At 38.6% G+C, this 26521-nt stretch overlaps 1 protein-coding gene across 10 annotated transcripts in view; it reads right to left on the bottom strand.

Annotated features, from left to right (window-relative positions):
- The window catches only part of LOC106884837 (chromosome unknown open reading frame, human C9orf3), a 230667-nt gene that overhangs the window by 54971 nt on the left and 149175 nt on the right, over positions 1–26521 (bottom strand). For 9 of the 10 annotated variants that reach the window (XR_001411305.1, XR_001411308.1, XR_001411309.1 and 6 more), the window contains exon 13: positions 25916–26001. Coding sequence is in view for 5 of the 10 variants with exons in the window: in XM_014936533.1 (XP_014792019.1) it covers positions 25916–26001 (86 nt within the window). In the remaining 5 variants the exon portion in view is untranslated. Of the gene's footprint in view, positions 1–21774; positions 23422–25915; positions 26002–26521 lie in introns of those variants that run through there. The other variant, XM_014936587.1, reaches the window with a different exon arrangement.

Genomic DNA, 26521 nt, shown 5'->3' with positions numbered 1-26521 from the left:
GTTAATCAGCACGTTACTCAACTACTATCCAAATTTATTATTTAAATAGTTCTAATGTAGGTATAGTGTCATCCAGAAATTTTACAGCTGGAGATGCTTGGATTTGAATCAGCATACCTAAGCAAAATGATTTTAACCTGAACAGTTGCTTAGCCAATCTTGCTTTCCTTTTTTTTTTTTTTTTTTTTTTTTGGACAGAGGGGAAAGAGACCACACTGAGGGGCTTCTACATTGGAGCAAGAAGAACTCTAGGGAATAAATTGCAAGCTGTTTCCCAAAGTCATTGCGGATACTAGGGTCATTGACATAAAACTTCATTTTGTGTCAGTAGCATAGAGAGGAACAAAAACTAATTCACGAATAGGCCTTTGACATCAAAACAGAGCTGGAACTACGAAACACTGTTTAACAGTAAAACTCTGGACAGGAGTTTTTTCCAGTGCTTAATTCTGAATACATTGGTATTCAAAGCACACTTTCTACACGCTCTTTTACAGACATTCCCTATGCAAAAAGAGGGCTGAAATAATACACACTAGCCAAACCATAACATATTACATAGGGGAAAGAAACAGCCATAGAATACAGCGGGTCATCTTGTGCTGTTCAGCCTATGGGACAAAGGACCGCAAGACATGACAAAGCAGCATTTTTTCTCACACGAACAATTAAAATATAAAAAGCCTTAGGCAGTTTGAAAAAATTCTAGGACCATATTTCCAAAGTGATCAGTAGTAAAACTACATTTTTTTCCCCTTCACCTTCACACAACTTTCTCTCATGAAAAAAACTCACAAACAGTTCACCTACAATTAAGATCCATTTCTGGATGGCATCACTACTCACTGGCTCCCCGTTTCACAGAGGATGTGGCACATTTTTTCATGGCAGAAAAGCACACCAAAAATGAGTAAATTAAAATAAACTGAACAGCCTTTGATCAGGACTGAACTCACTGCTTCAGCACAGATCCCATGTGCTGCAGTGACCAAAGTGCTCTGATCAACATCAAAATGCACGATTAGAGGTATTTTAACAGTTGGATTTTAAAAAAAAAAGACTGGAGCAAGAAAATATCAGTGTCTGGCTATATTTTTAGGTACAAAGACAAAACCCTTCTCCCAAAATTTCACTTTCAAACAAATGTAGTGTTCCTTTCTGGTTTGCCTTGCTTTAGTAAAACTAACTGAGAAAACAAATAGGGACCATGGTGATTAATACAGGGCTGCTGCAGTGAACCCTCACCTAAGCACAGGGGAAATGGATTCTACCAAATCTTCTGTCTGGCAGATGGCGAGGTTGCAACGTCCACATCTCAGGAGAATGTCCCCAAATCATGCAGCCAGGTTCTGTAGCAATCCTGGACACTGCTACTGTGAACACCATGGCTTCCCTTTAGTCCAGGCATTCACCAAGAAGACCAGAGATGTCATCTCACCCTGTCTGAGACCACCAGCACACTGGATCAAACTATCTTTTCGATGAGTTTTCCCACTCGTTTTCATTTCATCCACCCACTCACCCTACCCGGTAAGTTCTGTCAAAAATCACAAGCCCTAGGACAACTTATTTAGCAAAAGTTTTGGCATTTTCCTCATAGGTTTCTGCTCTAAGCTTTACTACTCAAAACATATGCTGACCATGCTCCAGCAGAGTAGCACCATGCTGTTTCTCTAAACCCCCGCTACAGTATGAATTAGGTAGAGTTTTATTTATGTGCCAACTGAAAGGGTGGACATTGTTGACACACATTTTACATGTGTCGCAGTGACACCATTCTGCTGTGCACATGCCAAGTGCTAGCAGAGATGGCTGGCTGTCAGTCACAGTTGAAGCAATCTCTGAAAAAGGTTTGTTCTTCTGAACATCAAAGACGGTGAGATCTTTCAACTGGACTGTGAAGTTTTGGTATACAACTAAAGCACTGCTTCAGGGTAAAATAAAGAGTTATTGTTTTCTAAATGCATCAGTTAACCTTCAGACTACAGCACAAACAGACCCTTTAGTCAGATACTGGATCTTTATAGAAAGCAAATAAAGAGTTAGCTTAGATGCCAAAAAAGCTGCCAGGGAAGCCAAAGAATAGTGAAAGAACTAAAAATAACAATGACTGTTCTTTGCAGGAGGGGTAAAGGGATAATGACAAGACCACTTCTAAGCACGACATTTTGTTTCAAGATATTACATGCCTGAGTTTAAGAGATGGTATGAACATTGAGTAGATCTAAATATTTACCTGTCTTCCTGACCTGTCTTCCTTCCTTCTTAATTTTCTGTATTAAAATGCTCAGGGTTGTACTTTCTTTCCACCTAACCCCCAAATCGCTTCCATTGCTGAAACAACGTTTCTTGGAAAATGGATACAGCAGACACTTTTTAAAGACTGAGTATTAATAAATCAGTGGACATCTGTATTCCTTGCCTTCTCTTCCTTCGTAGGAAACCACTGTTTTACAATGGAAAATGTTCTGTTCTATTGAGGTGCTCGATAGGCTTAGCCCTACGTTGCTTTCAGCTTCTACCAACGTGAGAATTAAGAACGCTGCACAGAGACTCAGTATGTGAAAGACTTTGGGTTACCTTAAAACAAAAGGGAAGGCCTGACACGACTGCTGCTGCCGTTAGGCTGAGCATTGTGTACATTTGTAATACTGGTTGTAAGTTTGGCATCAATCCCAAACCAACACACTTAAAACCTAGTGAACTGGGCTCACTGCACAAGGCTCTATGTCGTGAAAAGTCCCAATGGGCACTGTAACATTTCACCTCTCCTGCTATGGTTTTTCAGAAAAGAAGAAAGGACTGTATCAACATCTCCTATCCTAAAACTTGTATTTTGAGTTAAATCGTTTCACTGTGAAATCAAAAAGAAATTCACACAAGACAGATCCTTTCATATCAGGTGCATTACTTTGAAGAAAAAAAAAAAGTAACCAGATCTGATCAATATAAATTTTCAACAATTCTCAGCAAAGCAGAGCGAGGACAGCCTTATACTTTTCAACAGCAAACGCACCAGCACAGTCTTACTTTTAAAATCACAAATTAATGTCTGATCATAGCATTTTCCAGACACCAAATAAAAAGTTATGTGCTATACTTTGCATTTACTGAGTGGTTCTCTCAGCTAGACACGTCAGGCTTGTCTCACAATCCACTCGAGAGATCAAAATCTATCCTTCAGCCACTTTATCAGATTCACCTGGAATTGAGTAAGTATATCTGATTATTCTAAAATTTAGGCTCAAGGTTTATTTTCTTCTATGTCTTTTACTTTCAGATGTCATTACACATTATTCTTTCTGACGAGGAAAATATTGCCAAACTACACAGCCAAAGCTAGAAATCTTCCAGTGCATGACGTATCATGCCACTACGTACAACTCCTCTCTAAAACAGATGCAACTACTCTTGTTCAACAGCACCAAGCCCTACCAAGGTTCTCCCTGTACTCCTGAAGATGCACTGTCTTCCCTCGTTTGCAAGAAAGGGAGTAATTTGTAGCCTCTTTCTGTATCCTCGACCCCTGCCCTGATTTTAGAAAGCTGAGACTGGTCTTTGAAGGACTTGCCTTCATCAGCTGCACAACAATGATTCTCTACACTGGGTGGAACAACAAAGATCACCATCATTGCATGACCTCTTGGCCTGCAGAGCAATAAAACATACTCCACTCAGAATCTGCCGGCTGACATAACTACAGGGTGCTTCCGTGATGAATATAAGGATTGGTATAAAGCAGTTGTTCTTCACATCTTACGTGCACATTACAAGGGAGAAGTATATTAGGACAGCTGTCCCACCCAGTTGAGAAAGAGAAGCAGAGAGACAAAGCAGTAAGAAAGAGAACAAAAGAAAAACGGCCAACAGAGGACCAAACAGACAGACAGATGGTGACTGCAAACCCCAAATCTTTGTTAAGTTCCTTGTGCCTATCAGATCCTCTGAGAATGAAAGGATTGGATAAGAAGAACTGCCATAACATCTTCCTTCTGATCGTGTTCTTTTCCATTCTCTGCTATTAGCTTAATGAGTTTAATGGTTCATACCACAGAAAGCCACAGCAAGGACTGTGGGAAGCTAATCAAGCCACTTCTGAGTTTTGTAAGGAAACTTGGAAGGAAGACACTTACTCATGAAAGAACAGTCTGTAAATTCTGACAATTTCTGAAAGCTTGCTACCGTGGAAAATACTGGAGGGGGTGGGGAGGCAGAAAATGGAAGGATCTCAACCGACTTAAATGGTCACTCAGCTACTCTTCCTGATAGCTGCAACAGATGAGATGGGCATCTTGAAAATAGAGAATAAAAACTGTCACAGTTAATGATGCCATACCACCATATGGGTAAGTACACACCACCCATATGCATATACGTAGCTTAGAACAAAATAGTTAGAAACCGGATTTTCTTCCTCATCCATATGATGCCAAAGAAGGATGTGAATCAGCACACTGAAAATCCTAGAACAGAGTTAATGCAATTACCAAGCATGAGAATGAAGGTTTTCCTGTCCTTTAAATTTGTGCACAACATCAGACAGAATCCGCTTCACAGGCCACTGTCATTTCAGGTGGAACAAGAGAGGTTGGCACACTTGCTCCATCCACACAGATGATGTAAGATTTCTAGGTTCCTGCTAGGCCCAAAGTCATGAAGAATGTTAGCTTGCCTCTGTCTCTTCCTCTTCTCCATTGTATGCCAAAGTTCATAGCAGGGAAATGGAGGACTGGTAAAATTTAGTAAGATGAATGTAATAAAAATACTGTCTGATCATGGTTTCCCTGAAGAGGAAATTAAGTAAAACAAGCTACAGTTGTCACAGCATTTTTAGCTACAGAGCAGCAAAACAGCTGGTCAAGAATAAATTAAAAATTAAATTATTTCTGTTACTTTTATGCACATTAAAGAAATGGGTTATTTTTTATTACCAAAGTGTATTTCATCTTAACTAATGGATGCACACGCAGCACTTTAATTTACTGTGAACTACTAGACTATGAGAAAAATAATGTACCTAAACAAGCTGGGAGGAGTTTCCACCTGTGTTTTAAATTAGTGTGTAAGTCTGAAAAATGCTTCTGCCTAGCTAATAATACTATTCACATGCGCTCTGTGGGACAGGCCAAGCCACGTGCTCCAAAATTGGCTCAGGAGTCTTAGTCCAGCTTTGGAGCTGGCATGACTTTTTTAATGACTGGACAACCTGGGTGAAGCTCAACACTAATTCTGTTTAAATGGATCCATATGCAGTATCACCTTTTGGGAAAACCAAAGACAAAACCTCAGACTCAAATACCCTTTGTCACAATGCTGAAAGAACACCCCCCCCACCACCTGATTTGGCTTTTCTTAAAAGCTTTACTCACAAATAAAAACGAGGAAATATATTACTAGCAGATTTTGCATTCTCTTTTCTTCGCTTTGCCCGATGACATGATGTTATCCTGTTAGAGGGTATGAAATAGCAAAATATGTGGTCAGGTAGTCTTGTTCATTAAACACTCTGCAGTGAAACAATAGCACCGAGTTGTGACCATCACAAGAAATAAAACTGTATTTTCCCCTTATACAGTTTTACATGAGTAACTGGATGTGTGTCCTGTGGTTGACTGCAAACTCACCTAAACTTCACTTATTCAGGTACTTCTAGGGGCTTTCTACAGAGACATTCCCTGTATCTAACAAATCACAAGCTCTCTTTCAGTGGCATTGTTTACTGACTCTCCTTCCTCTATCTGGCTAGTGTTTACTGTAATAGTTGTCTTTGACATCTGTCTTTTTGTTATATTTGATCTAAATAAGCCAGGTTACTAGAGAAAACATATGGATAAACACATATACACTGAAATTAGCTTAATGTGAGCATCTGTGATAGGAAACAAGACTAAAATAATCTTCAATCATTTTAGAAGGTGAAAGACAGCACCTATAAAATCTCAACAGCAACTATTAATACCACAGTATCACAAGCTCAACCCCTGCAATTACCAAAGGAATTTCCTGGGAGCGGATCAGCTTTCTTCCTCTCCTCTGAAATCAGATGGGATTGTCCTTGAAGCAAATATATCGTTGTAGGAAACAATTATGGAAAAGGGCAAAGGGGAAGAAAGAATAACTTCTGTAATTTAGATAAAACCCTCAATGTAAGTGAGCTTGTGGTTGCCAGCCAGAGCTATGTAGTGGTGGAGGACTACATTTTCAGATCTAACTTCTTCTCTGGTAGCAGTGCTGGAGAAGCACGAGCTAGGCCAGCACCTGAACTTTAGCAGAAAGGAGAGAAAAACCTGTGTGGCACTAAGGTGAGTTCTCAAGTCAACTGAGGCATAAGCTACCAGCTCTTCACAGTTCTACACCTCAGAGGATGTTAAGGATGAAGAATCTGGCCTAGCCTGAACACAGCCAGCAAGCCCAGGGGCTGCAAGATCATGGGTTGACATCCTGTATTGTGCATGCAATGCCATTGTCCCTTAAAAAGAAGGAATACAGATTGTGGAAAGTTATTTGGCAGTTGGTATTCAGCAGCTCAGAAGAAGACAATTGGAGTAAGCCAAACAGAACAAGAATACTACTGCTGAACTAATGCAAACTTTTCTAATAGTGAGTAAAAACAAAAACCAAAAAACCTCAATGAAAAATCCCCAAATCCCCCCCCCCCCCGATAATACACAAATGTGATTCTACTCATTCAGAAAAAAAAAATAGAAAAAAAATTACTAATGCTAACATGCATTACAGTTTTAGGGGAAGTAGGTCCTTTTAGATCAATGGGATTTTATTCTGTACAAGTTGGGAAAAATATCTTGGCTAACAGCCAGCAAGGAACCATCAGTGAACAGAGATATTGCAGGGGTGATCTGTGAGGGCATACACACAACTTCTCCAGTTGGGGAAAGGAAGTCTTACTGGGGTCTACACAGAGCCGCCAATTTCACCAAGGAAGTTATATCATTTGGCTAAGGATACAGGAGCTCCATAGTTGTCCCTCCAGAGCTTACACACAGCTGCACTGTTTCATCTGAAAAATGTAAAGTCCATGGGAACCCCCAGGACATCCAGGAAGGTTCCTTCACTGTAGGTAATAACCGCCATGGCAAAACAAACACAACAGCAGAAAAATTCAGAGCCACTGTCTCAGCAACGGTCAGCAGAAGAACACTTGCTAAAAAACAGGAAAGGCAGATTGAGATGGAGGAATTGTTGAGAAGGAAAAATGATTTTTCTAAACCATAATCTCCATCTTTCATAGAAACCCATCAAAAGCTGGATTAAATAAAGAACAGCATCTTGTGCAGACCACTGAGTGGGAACAGTCTCCCAGAAACATGCATATCTGGCACACAGATGTCTGATCTGGTACACGTTAGCCCAAACCTTTGCAGTTAACTTATCATTTTGTCTCCATCGTTACAGGTGTGAAGCACTAGACTTTTTTCCTATGAAAGAAAATACTGACTGTATCTATAAAGAACTATGAAAAGCAACGCAAGTCACTAGGCATACCTATTCCTACAGCCGTACTATTGCAACATGGCTGGACAGACTATCCTCTCTCTGTTATCCTACACTAGTCTCTCTAAACTCATCTTTCTAATATTGCTACATGATGTGGTATTTCTGCACTGTGGAAGAAGAACAGAAACTGCTGTGTGCAGCCATTCTACCTATACATGCTGTACGGGTCACAGAATGATTTATTACATTGCTTACATCTAGCCACTGTAATTTGAAAGGCACAAACACTGAATGTATAGTGGATTACTGGAGGAGCTAAATCACTTTCCTGTTTACACAACTGGATTTCTCAGTAATTTCAAGAAGGGGGAGAATTAAAAAATAAAACAATAGCTAATGTATTTGGACATTTAAATTACCCTTCCATGACCTTTTAAAACAGAAAATTATTTGTCATGCCACTGCCAAAATATGGCAGCTGGAACACTTATGTAGGTGAACTAAAACAGTAACAAAACTATTGAGTGTCTCTGTAGCTGATGCAGAGCACTAAGTTCTACATTGTTCTACACTGTACACCCAGTGCAGTGCCACTGCACTCTTTAGGTTACATGAAGTTTATACCAGTTCACAGAGAAAATGTACACAGCAACATTTGCTTTAAACTAGCATAGATTTATTCCAAGAGTACGGGTGGCTTTTCGTTACACAGAATACTGCATTCTAACTTGCATAAAGTAGCTCCATTGCATGGATTATAAAGTATGGGATCACTGAAGCTAAATGTGACATGGGACTAAACAAACCCACTTCATTCAAAACAGATAGTACTTCTCCATCCCAACTGATGGACAGACATGCTTTTCTCAAGTCTTCACATTTAAACTCCAAACTCGAAAGTGAACTTAAAACCACAAAAAATAATCGAAAAGACCAGATCTGCAAACGTTAATCCAGTGGCTGCATTCCCAGTACAGTAAATGTGCACATACCACTTTTGTAAAAACTTGCACTAATTTCAGCTAAATTTGAGCTCTTCAATCCTTCTTTCTCTCCACCTGAAAAACTGCCAGTCCTTCAACTGGGATATACTAAATGGGGACTACTGTGGACAGGGGCATCACATGCCTGCAAAGAGATTGCTTAAGGACCGAAACCCTATGAATAGCACATTGCTGCAGAACTATGTTGCCTGCCCAGATTTGAAATTGACTCAGTATTAAAATGTCTGACTGACCAACAAAAGACAAAATAAATTTTGGGCTAAAAAAGCTGCTTTTACTATTTTATGCACTCTGCTTCACGGCATGCAACAGCCTCTGCTGTGCTGCCATATACAGACCCCCGGTACAAACAAAATGAAAAGTCAAGATTGAGCTGCTGACTCAAAAAACAGAATTCGTTGAATCTTGAATGAGATTAGGTTTTATGATTTTATTTACCCTCTCTTTTTCTTCTTTTCATAAAGGTCATAATTTGAAAACAAAAATAAGTATCTACTGACATTTAAGCAGAAGAAGTTTAAACTGGGCCAAGTGGCCCATTAAAATATAACCAAGTTACTATCAATCCACGATGGAGGAGTACCTACTAAAACAGTGATAGTTTAAGGCCAGAATCTAGGAAAGAGCACAATTGGCATTTTTTCTGGTATTTGTCTTAAAGTTTCCTCCATGGAGACATCCAATTTATTGACCCAATCCCTTCAGAGCGTATAAATTGGTAACACGGGGACTCAAAAAAAAAAATATATTTAAAAGCTTCCAGTTTCAGCCTTGTAGCTGTAGTTACAGTGAGCAGCTGCAACACACTCCATGCTTGTGTGGTACTGGCAGAGCGTGCTCTGGAGAACTACTGTGGCTACTTCACAGCAGAAGGGGCCAGGCAAGAAGGTTACACCAGGCTGGCTCTTGGATGCCTTCAGAGTCAACGGGGAGAAATGCAGACCCTGCCCATACCCTCTGCACCTCGTGCACCTACGGACGTGGCACTTGATGGTCAACCTTTAATCCATCTGAGCTGCGGGACCATCCTGGATGACTCCCTACTCTCTTGAGGGAAGTTTGCTATGCCCCTTTTGTGCAAAAGCAGTCAGGTTCTAAGTGGAGCTCTGCCCGCACCCAGCCACGTGAACCTCCACAGGCAGTAAGCAGGGACAGCTGGTGAGGACATCAGGTGGGGAGGAAGGAAGCCTTCCGTAGGTGTTGAGTACAGTTACTGTACACTAACCCTCCTCTTCAGAATTAAATCCACATCCTCTGTGTGGATTGTGTGTGTGTGTGGTCTTACTCAAGCCTAGTTACTTCACTGAAACACAGATGGCACAGGAGAAGACATGGTTCTTGCAGAGGACCAAGCAAGGGCTTACAAGGGATTAATCATGCTTTCCCAACAAGGTCAAAAATCAGTACTACAAACTTTTCTTTTTAAAAAACCCCTCTTTTAAACTAAAAATGTTATAACGAAACCAATTAAAAATTTACAGTCACATTACATAAAACACAGCATTTCTTCTCATTTTTGGCAGAGAAGGGGGAAAGTCAAATCATATATATAGACACACATACATACACACCCTGTGCCTTCTTTAAGACGATAAATAAGTTTCCTCCAGTCTGAGATAAAATCAAAACTTGACGAGAGCTCTAGTCAATCCCATTCCACTAGTACAGTTACATTTCTTTAAGAAAACTATACTTCTTGTACCATACATTCCTCCACTGTTTGACTTACACCTACACATTTTGCCTTCTCAAGCAATAGCTTCAGACTTGTATTTTTCCACTATAAACTGACATCAGCCCAAAACCTGCCTCTTAACTACTCAAGGGCATGTAGGCACAAAAAAAATATTGTCCTCTTAAGCAGGCAGGGTGTGGTATTTGAGTGTTGCACATTCCTTCAGTTAATTGAAAATTATATCTCTCTTTTCAAAGGTTCACTAAACAAATGGCTTGGCAAAAAGGCACTGAGAAATAAGCCAGGAATAACTATTTCAAATAACTTTTATTTCAAGTATGCCATTAATATATATGTTGATACGCAACAGAATTTCTGCTGCTGTGAGCCAACATCCTCCTTTAAAAGGAAGAGGAAGAAAAATCAGAAAGTAGGGCACTACCAAAACCTAAGAACTTGGCAGCAAGACAAAGTGAAGATCCATATGTACAGCTTTACTAACCCCAGTGAATCATCACAAAATTGAAACCCAGATCAATACAAATTAACAGAAATTCCTTCTTCCGCCCCTCTGCTGTTTATTTTTTTTTTCTTCTCTGGAAGACTCATTTGTGGCAATCATATTCATTCTCCAAGGCATATCATGTCTACTACTGACATGCAACTGTTCGACTGCACAGGTTTGGGGAAATTTCTGAGCCTCTATCAATACTATTATTATTTCATTTGTTTACCAAGGTACACTTATCTGGGAAAAAAAATTCTGTAATATTGATTCATACAAACTGCATACACATTCAGAAACACTAAATACCATTTCAGGAGTTCTTAAAATAATACCAAATAGATCACTAAGAAGTCAGCTGAGCATTAAGAAAAAATGTTTACATACTGAGATATGCCAACTTTGAAACAGCTTGTTTCTTCCAAACAATGAAAAAAAATGATAGCCTTATTTTTAAGGCTTTTAATATTGACTCTTCAGCCTCCTTTTTATGCAACCATGCTACCACTATTTTCAATAAATTTCAGTATCTGCTATCAACACCTCTTAAAAGTAGTATCTCAGACACTTTTTACCTTGTCTTTTGTTACATTCATGGATTTGCTCCTTAAAACTTAAGGCAGTCTGCTTTTCAGCTGAAAGAGACGGAAATTTTCAGAGCAAGAGAAAAGCACACAATAGAGAAGGTTAATTTCAGCTAAGAGCTGTTGGCACAGCCGACTGCATTTCACAACAATATGAACACAAAAAACGGTATTTGCATGTGGCTGTAAGAACAGCCCCATGTGCTTCAGCTCTCAGGAGCCAGCCCAGCCCTCTCATCACACAAAAGGCCAGGACTACCAACAAAATCGTTCTCCGTGCTATAACGCCCGTGCTGTCTGGTCCAGACTTCAGGCTGCAGGCATGCCTGTTTGTCTATCAGGTTGAGGAAAGAATTTTCTCAATAGTTCTACTTCAAATGGTCAATGAGGAACGCTTCCCGTGATGCACCCACCGAGTGCTCACCGTGTCCTTTTGGCTGGGCCCATCTCCCAAAGCTATTCGTTTGTTAATTCATTCGATACAACAAGTTCAGGAACTTGCAATAAAGTCTCTGTACTCAGAATCAGTCCCGACAGTCTACTTCCAAATTTAATGTCAGAGAAGAGGAGAAAAAAAACAACACAGGAATTGTAACACTACTATTAAAAAGAAAATATGTAGTTCCACTGGCCACAATTACAGCTTTTCGGAAAGGATGTCACCCGCAGAGTGGGAGCTGCGTATGTGCTGTTCCCTGGAGGTACTGATTCATTTCTCTGCATTACCCTCAAATGCTAGCCCACTCCTTCCAGGAGCGGCCATGTTGGTGTGATCAGATTAAAAAGGATTTTTATTCACAGTCACGAGGCTCCTCACCGCTCTCTGATCTCAGCACAGAAGGTCAACTGCATAAATACCAGGCAATCGAAACTGCACAGTTATGACCAGACATCCTGTTTGCTGTGGATTCTATTTTTAATACTTTTATGAGGTTAATAATGGGGACACCCAGTTTAACCAGTTTGATTTTTGTTATAATTGATCCTGCATTTAATTAATCCAAAAACACCTTATCAGAGATCCCAGTGTTTACAGATTCTACTTCTCACTGTCAGTTTTAAGGTACCTTTTCCCCAACAGGCTCCCCCCTGCTGCATTTCAGGAGCTTTCCAGACTGTTCTGAGATGCAAAGACAGAGGTTTTCATAAAGACTTCCAAAGGGCTCCCCTGTTATCTAATCTTACAGCAGTATAGTCAAAGAAGATTGTAACACTTTGCTTCTGTATGCTAGCCAAGACATCAGAAAGAATACAGGACTCAAAACATTTTATGCAGAAATTTCCTAATACTGACCTAGCCAGGAGGCCATGAAGGTTGATGTGCACCCTCAACACCTACCGGGAGATGGATATTCCCATCTGGGACAAAGCCTTTCTTAGCAAGGACAGGTATGCCTTCCCTGGAAATTCACAGCATGGATCCCATCAAAATTCAGGTTCCCCTCCCATACTGGCTTTTCTTAAACTATTTCTTCCTTCTCTTTGAGATAATAACGAGGCGTCTCTCTCAGTCAGTCCTCTCCCAATTACTTCTGGTGTGCCTGTAAATATTCTTTCACTACTTCTTTGTGGATATGCTCTTACACATACTTCAAGCTCAGCAGCCCCTGCTGAAAGGCAACCATCTGTCTCTTCTCCTCCCTCAGTTTACCAGACATCAGGCCAATTGACCTAGAAATGGTTTAAATTTTAAAAGAGCTTTTTGACTGAGCATTCACATTGACTGGCTTATGCACAACCTATTTCATCCTTATATCTTGCTCAGCTCAAACATAAATTCTCTCCCCTGTATGGACTGCAGATTTCCAGAATGAATCCTACACATTTAAAAAAATGAATAAATAAAACAAAAGCCCCAGAGTAAATGGTGGAAAACTTGATCTTTTTTCTTACCAGGGGGAATGCCTTTAAAGTGTGCAAAATACACAAGGCTGAGAGAATTAGCATCAACTCGGAGCCTCAGATGCTGATACGTATCTTCAAATCTACCCTATCCTTGGCTTTTGCTAAAACAATCGAAAAAGGATTTTAAGCAATACCAACTCTCTTGTTAGCTGTTTTAGGAGCCATTCCTACTGAGAAGGAATAAGGAATGCCTTACCTCACCTAAAACACTCAGCAATCTTTAGATACAGCTGATTTTTAGTTATTGGCAATCTTGTCCAAATTAAATCAAGAAACAAAAGGCTCTCAGGGGCACAGTTCTCCCCAGAAACCCGGTCAAGCTATCAAAGCTCTCAGCATACTGTAAAAACATTTAATCTGAGTAAACACTTAAGAGTTGCTCTATTGCCATTTGGGTAAAAAACCTGTCTATTCTCAAACAGCCTTTGTAACAGAAAGGCATACTTCAAAAGTACTAGTCCTCAGAACATGACTGCACCTTCCTGTAGCATCTAAAATGACTCGGGAGAGCTACTGGATGGAGCCAAAGTATATACTATTTTTTTGGCCACATGTAATCCCCACTTCCAAATTATGTTCCTGTTTTCATTGTAGATTAAGTGAAGATAGCTTAATCAAGTATCATTCATGTTTGAGCTAAAATGAAACCATCACATTCTTAACATGATTTCAGTTTTTATGTCTCAGCATTAACTGTGCATCCCAAAATGCCTAAAATCCTTCATAAAATTAACACAGGCACATTTATGAAGAAGCGATTCTCTGCAGTTTATATTATATGACAACAGTACCTTCCACAAGAACAGACAAATAACAGTACAAAAAGAAAAGAAAGAGGGATAAGTGTATTGGTAATAGCATGGAGTTGCTCCATAGAGAAAGATCTATTTGCTTTCCATTCATTCAATTAAAAAGAACAAAACAAGCAGACATTAACCTTTTATCTTTTCCCTCTTTTTTCATAGGCAAACCAGAAAGAGGTTTAAATCAGGTAAAGGACAGGTATTTGTTATAGTAGTGTATCTATAAACATTCCCTGGTTAGAAATGGATTTTCACTCTCATGATAGCCATTTTTGCCACAGGAGGAAATAAAGACATTGCTGAAACTCAACTCTTCCCAACAAAGTAATGAGGAAAATGAGGGAGGGATCATGGTAAGAAACCATGTGAAAGTATGGGCAGATGGGATATGATGCAAGACAGCAAATGAAAATAAAAGGGCTGTATTTGCTATGTGGTACTGTGGAGAGGCTAACTTAATGATTGTTAGCTGATTTCCCTCTGAGCACCCAGTGCTGCTAACCTTGACACCAGCAAGGAACTAATCCAGCAGGAACCATGGAGAAGACTCGGGCATAGACACATGACCGACTGCCAGAATTTTTAACATTGTTTTTTCTCATCACACATCAATCTCACCTTGTTAAATATACAGTTATATACATACATATATATACATATATATATGCTATACAAAGCATAGCATATTTTGAGTTGCAAAAAACCGCAATTATGGTGTGGTGATGGGGCATTTCAAAGTTTAATAGAAATTTCTGCCTGAAGTGGCATGGGACAACATTTATTTCATGACTCACATTCATAATGTAACCTGAAATACTGGCAGGAATAGCTGCAGCACCCTGCCATAAAGAATCATGGCAATATAGATATAAAGCAGGCCAAGGAAACAAATGGGAAGTCCATTTGGCCATTGCCACATCACAGTGTATTTCAAAAATAAAACTGAAGTCTAAACAGAAGAAAATGCCAAACAAGCCCCAAACATTGTCTAGTTGAAATACATGGGATAGTTGTATGAAGCTTCAGGTGTTTAGAAAAAAGGAGGAAGCCCTTTTTGGCAGGGGTAGGGGTGGGTGGGGGGAGGAATCCTCAAACAAAGGAAACTTCAGCAAATAAGTTTGAGGGGGTATTAAGATTTAAAAACTATCTTTTTATCTATGTCTCTTCAAGTCCCATACAAAAGAATGTTTTTATCCTTAATATATTTTTGACCCAACAAAGAAAACATACATGAAAACGATTTGCATCCCAGTTGCCTGTTCTGTCAGTCACATGGTTCATAAAAACTTCGAATAATTCTTGTCTTGTAACCATGCCTAATTTAATATTGAAGTCAAAATTTCAGATCAAACCCTCAGGGGAACTCAGCTGGATTTACTGCTAAATCTTTGCCAGTGCTTTGGAAAGAGTCTGCGTTGCAAAACACTGACCCAGTCCACTCTTAACGAAGCCAAGATGGCAATAAATTCAATAAACTAGGAAAAAAAAAAAAAAAGCCACTTGCATTATATGCTAGCTTCCAGAATATGAAGGATGTCCTTGTAAAGGAATCTTTAACTTGACATTCCCTCCAAATATTTTCTCCTTCCCATGCCCCATGTCCTAACATTAAAAGCAACCATAACATAATTAAGTAGCCAATTTCTCCTTCCCATTAACTTACAGCAACTTTACTTCTATGTCTAGTTTTGGAGTGTTCTACAGCCCTCTGTAGACTCTGGGGCTATTTGTTGTATTCCCAGACTCCTCAGTAGAAAATGCAGGAACTAGCTGAAGAGGGGGACCACAAAGGAAAACCCCTGAGCTTCAACTTGCCTTCTACAATCCATTTCCTATTCTTACCTAGATCTCCTCAGCCAACACGTGAGTAACAATGAGTATTACAAAATCTCAAGGATATTATTTGTGTTTATAACACTTCATGGCTTTGTCACTTCCCATTTTGTGAGCTTACAAATTTATAAAAATTGTAAATATAATTAGAATCACAATAATGAAAGTGATAGTATATTGATCCAACTTCTCTCACTCTTCAGTTTTTCTTCTGCGTAATTAATAATGAGCTATTTTGTTTTTTTTTAAATCTGTAGGTAAGTAATCCAGTATTCATGTTTCTGTGTCCATAATCATGTTTTCATAAATTTTAACAGACAGTCTCAATGTTATGACTAAGTAAAACTCACATAATAGTCTTCAAAAGTAACTTTTTCATAGCAGATTTGTAGAGTCACAAGGGATTTTTATTCTGTCATGAAAAGACATTTTTATAATATTATTATTTGGCGTGTTCTAAGGTTTGAGGGTAATAGAAACATTCAGAGGAAGATGACTCAGGAAGAGAGAAGCTGAAAAACACTAGTTTTTTATTGATGAAAGGAACAGTCAAACACTGGCTAGCACACGATTTGGAAACATCAAGTTGTACTGCAAGACAAATACGGGTAAGATACGGAATAGCTGATGCCTCACACAAAGAACAATTAACATTCAATTCCCATACTTGAAACCACCAGTCATTGCTCTGACACCAGCAACAACAAACAGGAACTCCCTTAACTCTTAACTGTCACTACATCTACCAGTCTCAGTATGTTTTACAAATACTAGCTTGGCGTGACATGTAACAAAACACTTAGCTAAGTATATTTTCACATCACAGAGATGCAGAACCTGAAACTGCCTACCATATCATTTGTGTGAAAAATGCAAAAAAATCACACCACTTACTATGTCTGATTTAGATGGCACAATGAGAAGAATTACAGATTCATGAGGGGGCACTTCCTTCTACACCCAACCCGTTCAACTATGACAATCCAATAGAAATGGAAGCTTCTGAGTACTTTCTTTAAAAAAAAACCCACAGACACCCAAAATAAAGCAAAAAATTGCAAGCATATGGCACCATGGAAGAGTAAACAATATTGCTTTCAGGCCTAGCCAAGGGATTACTGTTACATGAGGAAATCAAGGTTGACTTTTAAAAATCTAAAAATAATTCTAAGAATGCTTCCTGTCTCAATGCTCTGTACAAGAGAAAACAAATGAAAAGACTTAGTGTCTACACAACATCTAGGTCATTGGTATTACACAACCTCCCTTTCTAAAAACACTTCAAACAAATTCTTATACAGGACATTCACAGGCTTTAACTGATTAAAAACAAGTGTAAGATAGGAAATATACTCTGAAAGTACAAAATGGCTTGTTTTGAGAAAAAGTCCCTGTGCCCTTGACAAACTGTAAGAGAATCTGATAGTCTGACCAGATACTTTTAATTAAATATAACTTGTTAAATATTTACTTACATGCCACTTTATACCAGAAGGCTAGATCACTGCACAGGACATTCACGCCAGATACTTAACTCTGTATTTCTGTCTTACATAGTTGCACAGCAGCACACATCATTTGGCCAAGCATACCTCTACAGTAAAGGATTATGCATGCAATTGTTCTTTATTATAGGTTCCTGCTCTATACTACTTCCAGCTTAATAAAACAGGAACAGACTTGTCCATCATGCCCCTTTCTATGCTGTGCAGACACAACACACAGGCACGCTTCTGGCTTCTAAACTAAGTATCATGCCCCCAACAGCCCATCATACTGTGCCTGCAAGTTTTATAATAAAAACGTTTTGCAGTGAAAAAGCATGATTTAGCAAGCTTTTATTAATTATTCTACTTTCCTTTTGTGTTAAAAGTTACAGGACTGCATACGCTCATAGGCAGTCAAAGACAAAGAGGTAAATAGCTGTCCAATAAATTATTACCTTCATTCATTACCAGAAACCACTTAATTCATTACTAGAAAGTATGTTCTATTGGAATATAAATACTGATAAAACAAATCCTCCTGTGCCCAAGTTCATCTTACCAATTACACTGCTATATGCACTTGGCCTTTCCTCTCCTCGGGGAGAGGAAGTCACAGCACTAGCTTCTGTTCCCATCTTGGCTACAGGCTGAGGTACCACCAACCCGTCCATACCATGGTGCATGGAGCACTGACTGCTACATGGAAAATTGTATGCCTTATGCTTTGGTATTGATAACACAGAGAGTCCTCAGGTGAAGGTTTGTGTTAGGACACCAAACTTGGAAGACTTCAAGTCCATTACCTTGCCCAGCCCAACTTTCTTAGATGAAAGATGACAAGCTACCTAGCATCTCCATGCCTTGTTTTACCATCTGTAAAATCAAGATAAACATTCTTATTTCGATTCTGAAGGACAGAGAATTTTAAGAGAGACATTACAAGTTTTTGAGGTATCTCAGGCAACGGTAATGAGGTCCTTACAAAAAAAAACCACTTTGCAATTGTTTAGTAGAATGCACTTTGTAAACACACAGTTGCATTAAAACTGTATCTTCACACTACTAGGTAGTATGTTCTGAGATGTCTAGAATCTTTCGGCTGCTTTTATACATCTCCATCCTGCAATATTGAGCTGCTGTAAAATTAGGAGCAATACAAGTATTGCAGAAAGCATTTTGTTGGCATGTGTGTTTCCTCTCCTGTACTGATAAAAAAGCATGGTAGTTTTTCAAAGGAGGGAAAATGTTCAATTCCTTGAAAAATACTACAGATGTTAAAAAATAAGAGGGTGTATTAGAACAAAAGTATGGTACATTAGTTGCTTGGACTGGAAAGAGTTTTAAAGTGCACCTTCTGTTTACATATCCACACCTCTAAAGCCAGATAAGCTGAAATCACTTTTCTGTGGCTTTCTACTCTCTTCGAGCAATCACTTCTCCTAAATATGAATGTCTGTATTGCTTGTGCTCCACAAAAGATAAAATTAAAAATTTTTACTTCCTTTTATTTCTTAATAAGTATTTGAAAACCTAAGAGGCTTACTCAAGGTTACACCTGTAGTCAAAAAAACAGGCCATATTTATCAAGCCACAGTGAAAGTAAATTTGGGTGATAAACTTAGAATTCCATCTTGTGGGTTTCCCACACTAGAAACTGGCATATGCTCAGAAGGGCACCTACTTTTTACTTTAACAAGTGAAAGAGGGGTAGGGAAACTGCAGGACATAGAAGGAAACTGAGCCTAAGGTAAATTAATTCTACAGTTATCCTTCCTCAAATATTATCTTCCCCCTCTCAGTTTAATCTATATTGTAAGATATTTAAAAGAAAAAAAATAATCATACCACATCTCCCAGTAAAATGCACTTTGGGCAACTGGGAGAAGTCAAGTCTCATCTTCAATCAGTAAAGCGGTCACTTGAAAAGAAGATCTTGAGGATAAATGACTAAGGCCTGGTTAAGCAAAGCATTTAAATATATGAGCAGCTTTGCTGAATTTGTCAGAAGTACAGCCAAAAACCAGAGAAATCTCTCGAATTTAAACAAAAAACAAGACAACCATAGTTACTGCAGAACTGGCACTGAGCTGGTCATCTTTTCTTTGAAATAAACAGGATCTCGAGCATGGAAACATTTAATACTCTCTAGCTTTATTTCATTTCCTTTTGCAATACAGATGAGAGAACGGAAGCGAGACACTCATCAGTCTTCCAAGCTAAGTCCTAAGCCCCTTTTTTCTCAGGTATTTGTGTTAGGATTGAAGAAGGAAACCAACTGTAAGGCAAATTCATTACGTTGGTGTTTACCGCATGTGGAGCATGCAACCTGAACAGTATTTAGGATACAGTTCATAAAACCAAAACTTTAAATCCTGTGAGAAGCAAAAGTAACGAAATCCGATTTCTTAGAAACTTGTGTCTCATGACCAAACTGTCTCAAAGTGTCAAAAAAATGTTTCCTGTGGTTAGGACAGTCATAACATCTTCCCCCTCGTGCATCTGTTAGAACTCACAGAAAGGATGGAGCTCACACTTCGGCCTTGCCTTTATGTGGGCTTTTCCCACAGCATCTCATACAGGAACATCGCAGATTTAGAGCCCTAGCAAGTTTCACTGAAAATGCCCAATGCATGCCTAAATTAAAGGCAGGAAAGGGAGAAAGGCACATACAGAACAACTTAATTGCCTAAGCTTCTTTTCCATCAGCTCAGTATTCACTGCATAAAAACTGATGGGGCAGACATTTAAGAAGTATTAAAAACTGTCAAATACTTCTTGTTTTTCTGTTATTTTGGAAAAAACAAAACTGTTCTCACATTTTCCATTTGCTATTTTATTGAACACAAAAGGTATTTTTAAGCTAAGGTACAAAGGAGAATGTTTCAGCCATCATAGACAGGGCTTTATAACTAGAAACAGCAGAAGACTGAGAAGTTATTGGCATTAATAGATCCCAGTAATGTAATTTATCTTGTTATTATCATATGGTAACATGCACAAACATCCCCTTGTTAAAATGCCTCCAATGAGACTGATTGCCAAACAGCGTTCCATCACAGGCATATAACTCATTCTTCCTACAAATCAAAAAGAAAAAAACCTCTCCACTAAAACTGCCTTTCTCTTGCCTGCACAAACTTGTGTTTTACATTAAAGTGACCTTAATCTTTCACTCCACAGGATGGCTGCTAGCTTGGACAGCTATAATTAACAGTGATGTAACTATCTGTAAACTTTAAGCTATTCCAATATATGGCCGTGCTGGCCTAGGTTCTCCTGGTGTAGAAAGGGTCATCTCAGAGTTTGAATCATCATATGCATAGTGGCACATTCCTTCATTGACCTAAAAACGGGGCCCGAACGTGGCCTAATAGAAACATTCACCCTTTGACAATACAATATCCACCTGGGAGACTCAACGTGAAATATGCTATGCAACAACACTTCCTTGCTCATAGAGATGGATGTTACGAAAAACGAAACAAAGATCCTGACACAACACTACTACAAATAAGATACAGCTGACGCTGACCTCAGAACTGAACTGTTTTTTTAAAAAGTTATTAGTATCACTAAACCAAAATTTCCACTCAACTTTCTCTCTCTATATATATAGTTTTTTGCACATAGAAATAGTATTTTCTTGTTCTATTAAATGTTTCTTAAGTGAACTCTGAAGCAGCACTATCCTAAAAAATATTAGGTTTTTTGCCACTGTACAATTACAGTTTCCAAACATTCCATAAATACAAATATTTTTACAGGCATGGAAGACTAAATGCTGAAAATATTTCATTTAAATGGCCTAAAATTATATTCATATGTATTCAGGGGCAAAGTTTTTGAAATAAGAGGCTCTGTTTCTCGGGTAGCTTAACATTTACTGCAATTCTTGTAAATGAGGTGGGTATAAACTTTTCCATCCAAACCCATGTTTGCCAAAGGAATTAAATGTTATCTGTAATCAGTGGAGGCCAGCAAAGACATTTACAGGTTTCCTAGAAAGTTCTGTGAGATAACTGAATTTGGAACTGTAAGGTACAGCAAATGACTCCGCTGAACACTCCAAAAAATGCTTTCGGACTTGTTACCATGTTTCTCGCAGCTGTTAAGCAGTATACAAGCTCAAGAGATGTATTTCAGATTTGATCCTTGCCTTGATTCTCAGTTTGGTGGATTCAAGTAAAAATACTCATTTTGAGAAGCAAAAACTACATGATAATTAATTTTTTTAAAGTAATTCTAAAGCCTTATATGTTAATATTCTTTTACCTGAGTTAGCAGAAGCACATCATCCTGAATAAATTTCCTAGCTAAAAGCTCTCTTTTACCACACCATATTTTCTTCTCCCTACGTATTTTTTGCTAAGGCTTCAAAACATTTTCTCCTTGAAGTATAACACCACAACTCATTTCAATGAATTATAATATTTGTTTCTTGTGTTTCAGTTACACTGGTGAATTTGTTGTTAAAGGACAAAAGAGTTATAAGCATTTAGCATTAGTCATACATATCACAACTGTTTTGGTTTTTATTTTATTTATTAGAAACGTAACAGCTATTTCAACAATCATTTCTGCTCAGGTTATAAATAGAGCTTAAATACTGACAATTGCAAATCTCTGGAGTGAGATGAATGTTCATTAGCAACAACCAATAGGAAAAAATCAAAGACAACTCAATTTTTAGTAAACTACCAGAAAAACTTTAAACACATGAAAACAGTATTTCTGTGTAAGCAGCAAAAATTATTCTGGGGAAGTTGAATTTGTCCTCAGAGTTTCAGTATAGAATCAAACTAAAACTGAAACAGATAAATGCAATTTTGATAATTATTTGCACAAAGCATCTTCCTTACCCAGTATCTGTATATATACACACACACACGCAGACATTTTCCCTAACTACTCTGTTCCCTGGCTGTCTCGTCTTATGACACTTTTTCTACCACTGGAGTACATTCAAAGCAGTTTTTATGTTTTAACGCTGAACTCCATGTAAAAGTGAATTAGTGTCCTAATAAAAAGATATGTTTCCCCTCAAATTCCACCGTGCATACGGATCATGTGCTTACAATTCCACTAGTCTGATTTAAAGATTGTTTTCTTCTGCCTAAATCTCAGCACTGACATGGATAATGAAATTTTTTTCCAAGCAGGCACAGTCCAGTATACCAACAAAAATAATAACACTTAGAATTTCTATCACAGTCTTCACAATAAAAACTAACTAATTTTAACCAATCAATTCTTTCCAAGCTCTGTTCTACCTTCTCTAATCTTCTCACATAAATAAACTTCTGCATTGATACACATAGCAATTGCCAGATGTGCTGACCAGCTAAATGACAAAGTGAAGAGACAGTGCAAGATTAAACGAGTAAAGAATGTATGGGAATAGGAAGGATGACAAAAGCAGAAATGCAAGGGGTGAGTGGGTTTAAACTTGTGTATGTGCACCTAAGTAGAGTACCTACAAAGTACTATGAACAGAAAACAAAGCAAGCAAAAGATAACTTATGACACATAACAAGTGACTGAAAGTAAACAGAAAGTAATGAATGGTAGTGAAGGTGACCAAAGGAGACGAAGGAGAATAAAGAGGTTTGCAAAAGAAGCAGGAAAGATTGTAACAAAAGCTGCTGTGAAAAAAAATACTTCAGAGCAGGAAAATGGTTTGAAAGGAAAAATAAAGCTCAAAGAAAAAGAAAAAAAAAAACTAAGAGAGAGAAGACCAAAACACAAGACCCCTCTAGTTACCTGAGTAGGAAATCTTTCTCACCCATGGAATTTGTTACACGGCTGTAATCCGTCATGTGTGGGTCCACACCTTTCTACACCAGCTTCCCCACTGGTTCCCCTGAGTGCAGTTAACGCTACCCGTTACAGAGTTCTTATCCAGCACATGGCATCTTCAAATGTTCTTTAAATACATAAACGCATATGCAGAGTCAGCTCCTACAAACTTAACTGTTTAGAAGGCAACTTTTTTCAAGAAGCAATTCCCCGGCAGTTGTCAGCAACCTTTCCTCCACAATTCTGTTTGACTTATTCCATACAGAGTTATCTCTCTGTCCTAGATTTTGTACTTGGATGCAGAAGCAGTTGCTTTGATTTGGCGGTGTCTCAGTATAGCAAAGTCATCCATCTTGTATTACAAATAGGGCTTCCTATCACAAAGAAAAAAAATGACAGAGGAAAATCGGACAGCACAGGCACGTGAAAGTTTAGAAGCTACATTTAATAAGTTAATGCTTGTTGTGAAAGGATAAGCAAGATCAACACAAAGCTCAGTTTTCCACATGTCGCAAAATATGTCAGTGTCCTAATTTTACACTTGTGAAGAGCTAGTACCAGCTCTCTGACTTCCCTGCTTACTTATTACTCTGCTTCTCACCTCCCTCTTCTCATGCAATGGTTTTATTCCTACTTCTGCTACTTTCTTCATGGGTGCCTTACTTTTCCATTACATGCTGTTTTCTTTCTTGTTCTCTTGTTTACCCCTGCAGAAGCACTTAAACTGCTGTACGATGCCATTTCTGCTGCAAGCCAACACAGACACAGCTAAAAATCAAGAATTCAAATGGAAGGGAGGTTAGCACCACCCAGACCGACCGGGCACCACACGGACTGGTAAGTCCATGTTGGAAACCTAGATGGAACCAACTCTGGCACTAAACACTACAATGAAGCTCTGCCAGCACCAGGGAGGTCCCTTGTCCTGTTTGCCTTCTCTCGTCTCTAACTCTATTGGAAAAGTCACCACTGCAATGACCAAACTTTTCTAAGGAACAGGAAGAATCCCACCCTCGGTGCCTAATCAATGGTTTCTCTACCAAAGGTAAGGTTATTGTTAGCCCTTTTTCTTCCCGTGAGGCAAAGTACCCTCTCAATGCAGTGCCGTGAGTATGTATTGAATCTCCAAGAATTACTAATACTTGTGGATATTAGAAGACGATGCGTATACTTGCCTTCAGCTTTAACTCCCATTTCTGCTCACAGACCTTGCTGGAGGATTACCGTTTAAACTAACAGTGAGTATATCTTAGGTTTACACGTTAGGTTTTACATTTCTAACGCGGCAAGCCTACATGCTTGAAGCCTTCTCTCACAGACCTTGGAGCAGTAGGAGGAGAACAACCCCTCCAAGAGAAATGGAATTTTATCAGTACAAAGGGGTTTTGCACTGAGGAAGCATTCTCCTATAAAAAGAGATTAGGAGGGCTGTAACAGCATAAGGTACTTAAGCCTACAGTTAAGATGTGGCAGGGGACCTACTTTGTACCATTCAAAAATTACTTCATAAGGTACGCAGACTGTAGCTCGTAGTAGGGCTATTTGTACCATCACAAATTCACACAATGATACACTGAAAAATTCTTCATCTTAACACAGAACAACTGTAAATACAAATGCTACGTGTACACGAAAACAAACATTCACATGCAGAAATACAAACAGAAATGGAATTATCTGGTGCAACAGTTTGTGCTATCTCTGTTTAGATCATGTCATTCTAAGTGCAACAACACAGAACATCTTTCCTACACCATGTATTCCAGTTACAAAATAAAAACATAGTGAATTATGGGATTCTATTTGGTGGTTTTTTAACTCACCATGGAGCTGGTAAATCACCCGCACACAACAATGCAATTTGTAGACATTTGTCATATACTGCAATGCCCATACTAAGGCAACACATCCCAGGAGTTGGCAGCCATGCTATCAGCAAGAATTTGGCTACAGAAACAGCAATGATTCATCATGCATTCTAGAAGCACTGCCGAAACAGCAAAACAACACACTGCTATTTTAATCCTTTAAAGGTAACGAGGATTTGAAAAATAATTATAAATTTGTTTGTAAAACCAAAGCAAGTAAAAAAGCCGTGGTTATAATAATGCATTTGGAAATGCATCTTTATTCAGATTTTTTTTCTTCAGAGGACAGAAAACAGCTATTTAGTAAAAGCGTCAGCTGATTACTTACCTCTCTAGGTTGTGATTTACATGCTGAACTCAACATTATAGAACATGTTTCACAATAACTAAATCAAAAATCACCAGTTTAAAAAACAGCTCAATCTTGGTTGTATTCAGTTTTAAAAATCCTCTGTAGTAATTTTAAAAATAACCATCCAGAAATATTTTCATTAATAGAAATCTATATTGCAAATAGATGATTTTCAGACTCACGCTGTAAATGGAGAGCTACATGTGTAGTCAGAACATTTGTTTCAATGTACATATCTTGTCTATTACTGTCCCAATATCCACCATGAAAACTGTTTTTCAACTACCAGTGTCTGAAAATTTGCAAATAGTTGTGCAGGTCCTGTCAAAAGCTCTCAAGTGCTATTAACTCCTCTGATGAAAGCACTCTGCTCGCTCTTCCTCAGAATGTTCCAGTTAAAATATAAATATAGGAAAACTGTGTCTCCTAAATTACAGACAGATTATTAACTACAGAAATATTATTAATTTCTTTCCATTTTAATTCCATGGTGACACTGAAAATTTATCAGTAACACCCTTTTAATATCACCTTGTCGAAGAAGCTAAAGAGTGTCTCTTTTATAAAGTTTAAGGTGGTGTCACTGGAAGGCATTTTGGACGTGCTGCCCTTTTTCCCGTTACACAAACGCACATCATGAACCCTTACCTTTTGGAAAACGACTTCATCCTGCTTTCTTTTCTTTTTGCTGCTTTTTCTGATCCTCTGGTTTGTCTGAATCCATTTGGTGACCTGGAGTTCAAAACCATAGCGATTTTTAGAAAGAAGATGTGACCTGAGTGCAGCTACTCAGCATTAGTAAGAAGCTATAAACAGACTCAAGACAATTTTTTCCATTGCTTCACCGGAAAGAGGAAAAGCGCTTTTCTCATCTAGAACAACAGGGTCTTGGGTAATCACGTTAAGTTACCTGTGCATGGTCAAAGTGTGGTGTTCTTCATCTTAGAGCTTTCAGTTTTTTGCACAAAGAACGTGTTTGATGCCAGACTAGGTTGCCAAGTGTAAAGTTATCACTGCGGCGTGCAGAAAATCCCAGGGAAAATCTCTGCGCTTCATCCCTTGCGCTTTTCTATTTCAAGTAGGAAATTTATTTCCAGCCACCCACTTGAATGTTGTTCCAGACTACCGATGCCAAATCCGGATGGCGGGTCGCTATTATTTAATAAAGGAATAACACCCGGGGGCTCCCACCCCCCGAAGTATTTTTACTCCTAGCAGCAAAGCAGCTATTTTTTCCCGGGCGGAAGCACGGGG

Source organism: Calidris pugnax, unplaced genomic scaffold (assembly GCF_001431845.1).
Source record: "Calidris pugnax isolate Ruff unplaced genomic scaffold, ASM143184v1 scaffold2, whole genome shotgun sequence".
Classification (NCBI taxonomy): Eukaryota; Metazoa; Chordata; class Aves; order Charadriiformes; family Scolopacidae; genus Calidris; species Calidris pugnax.
Note: the sequence above shows the minus strand (reverse complement) of the source record. Positions and strands in the feature narration are given on the sequence as shown.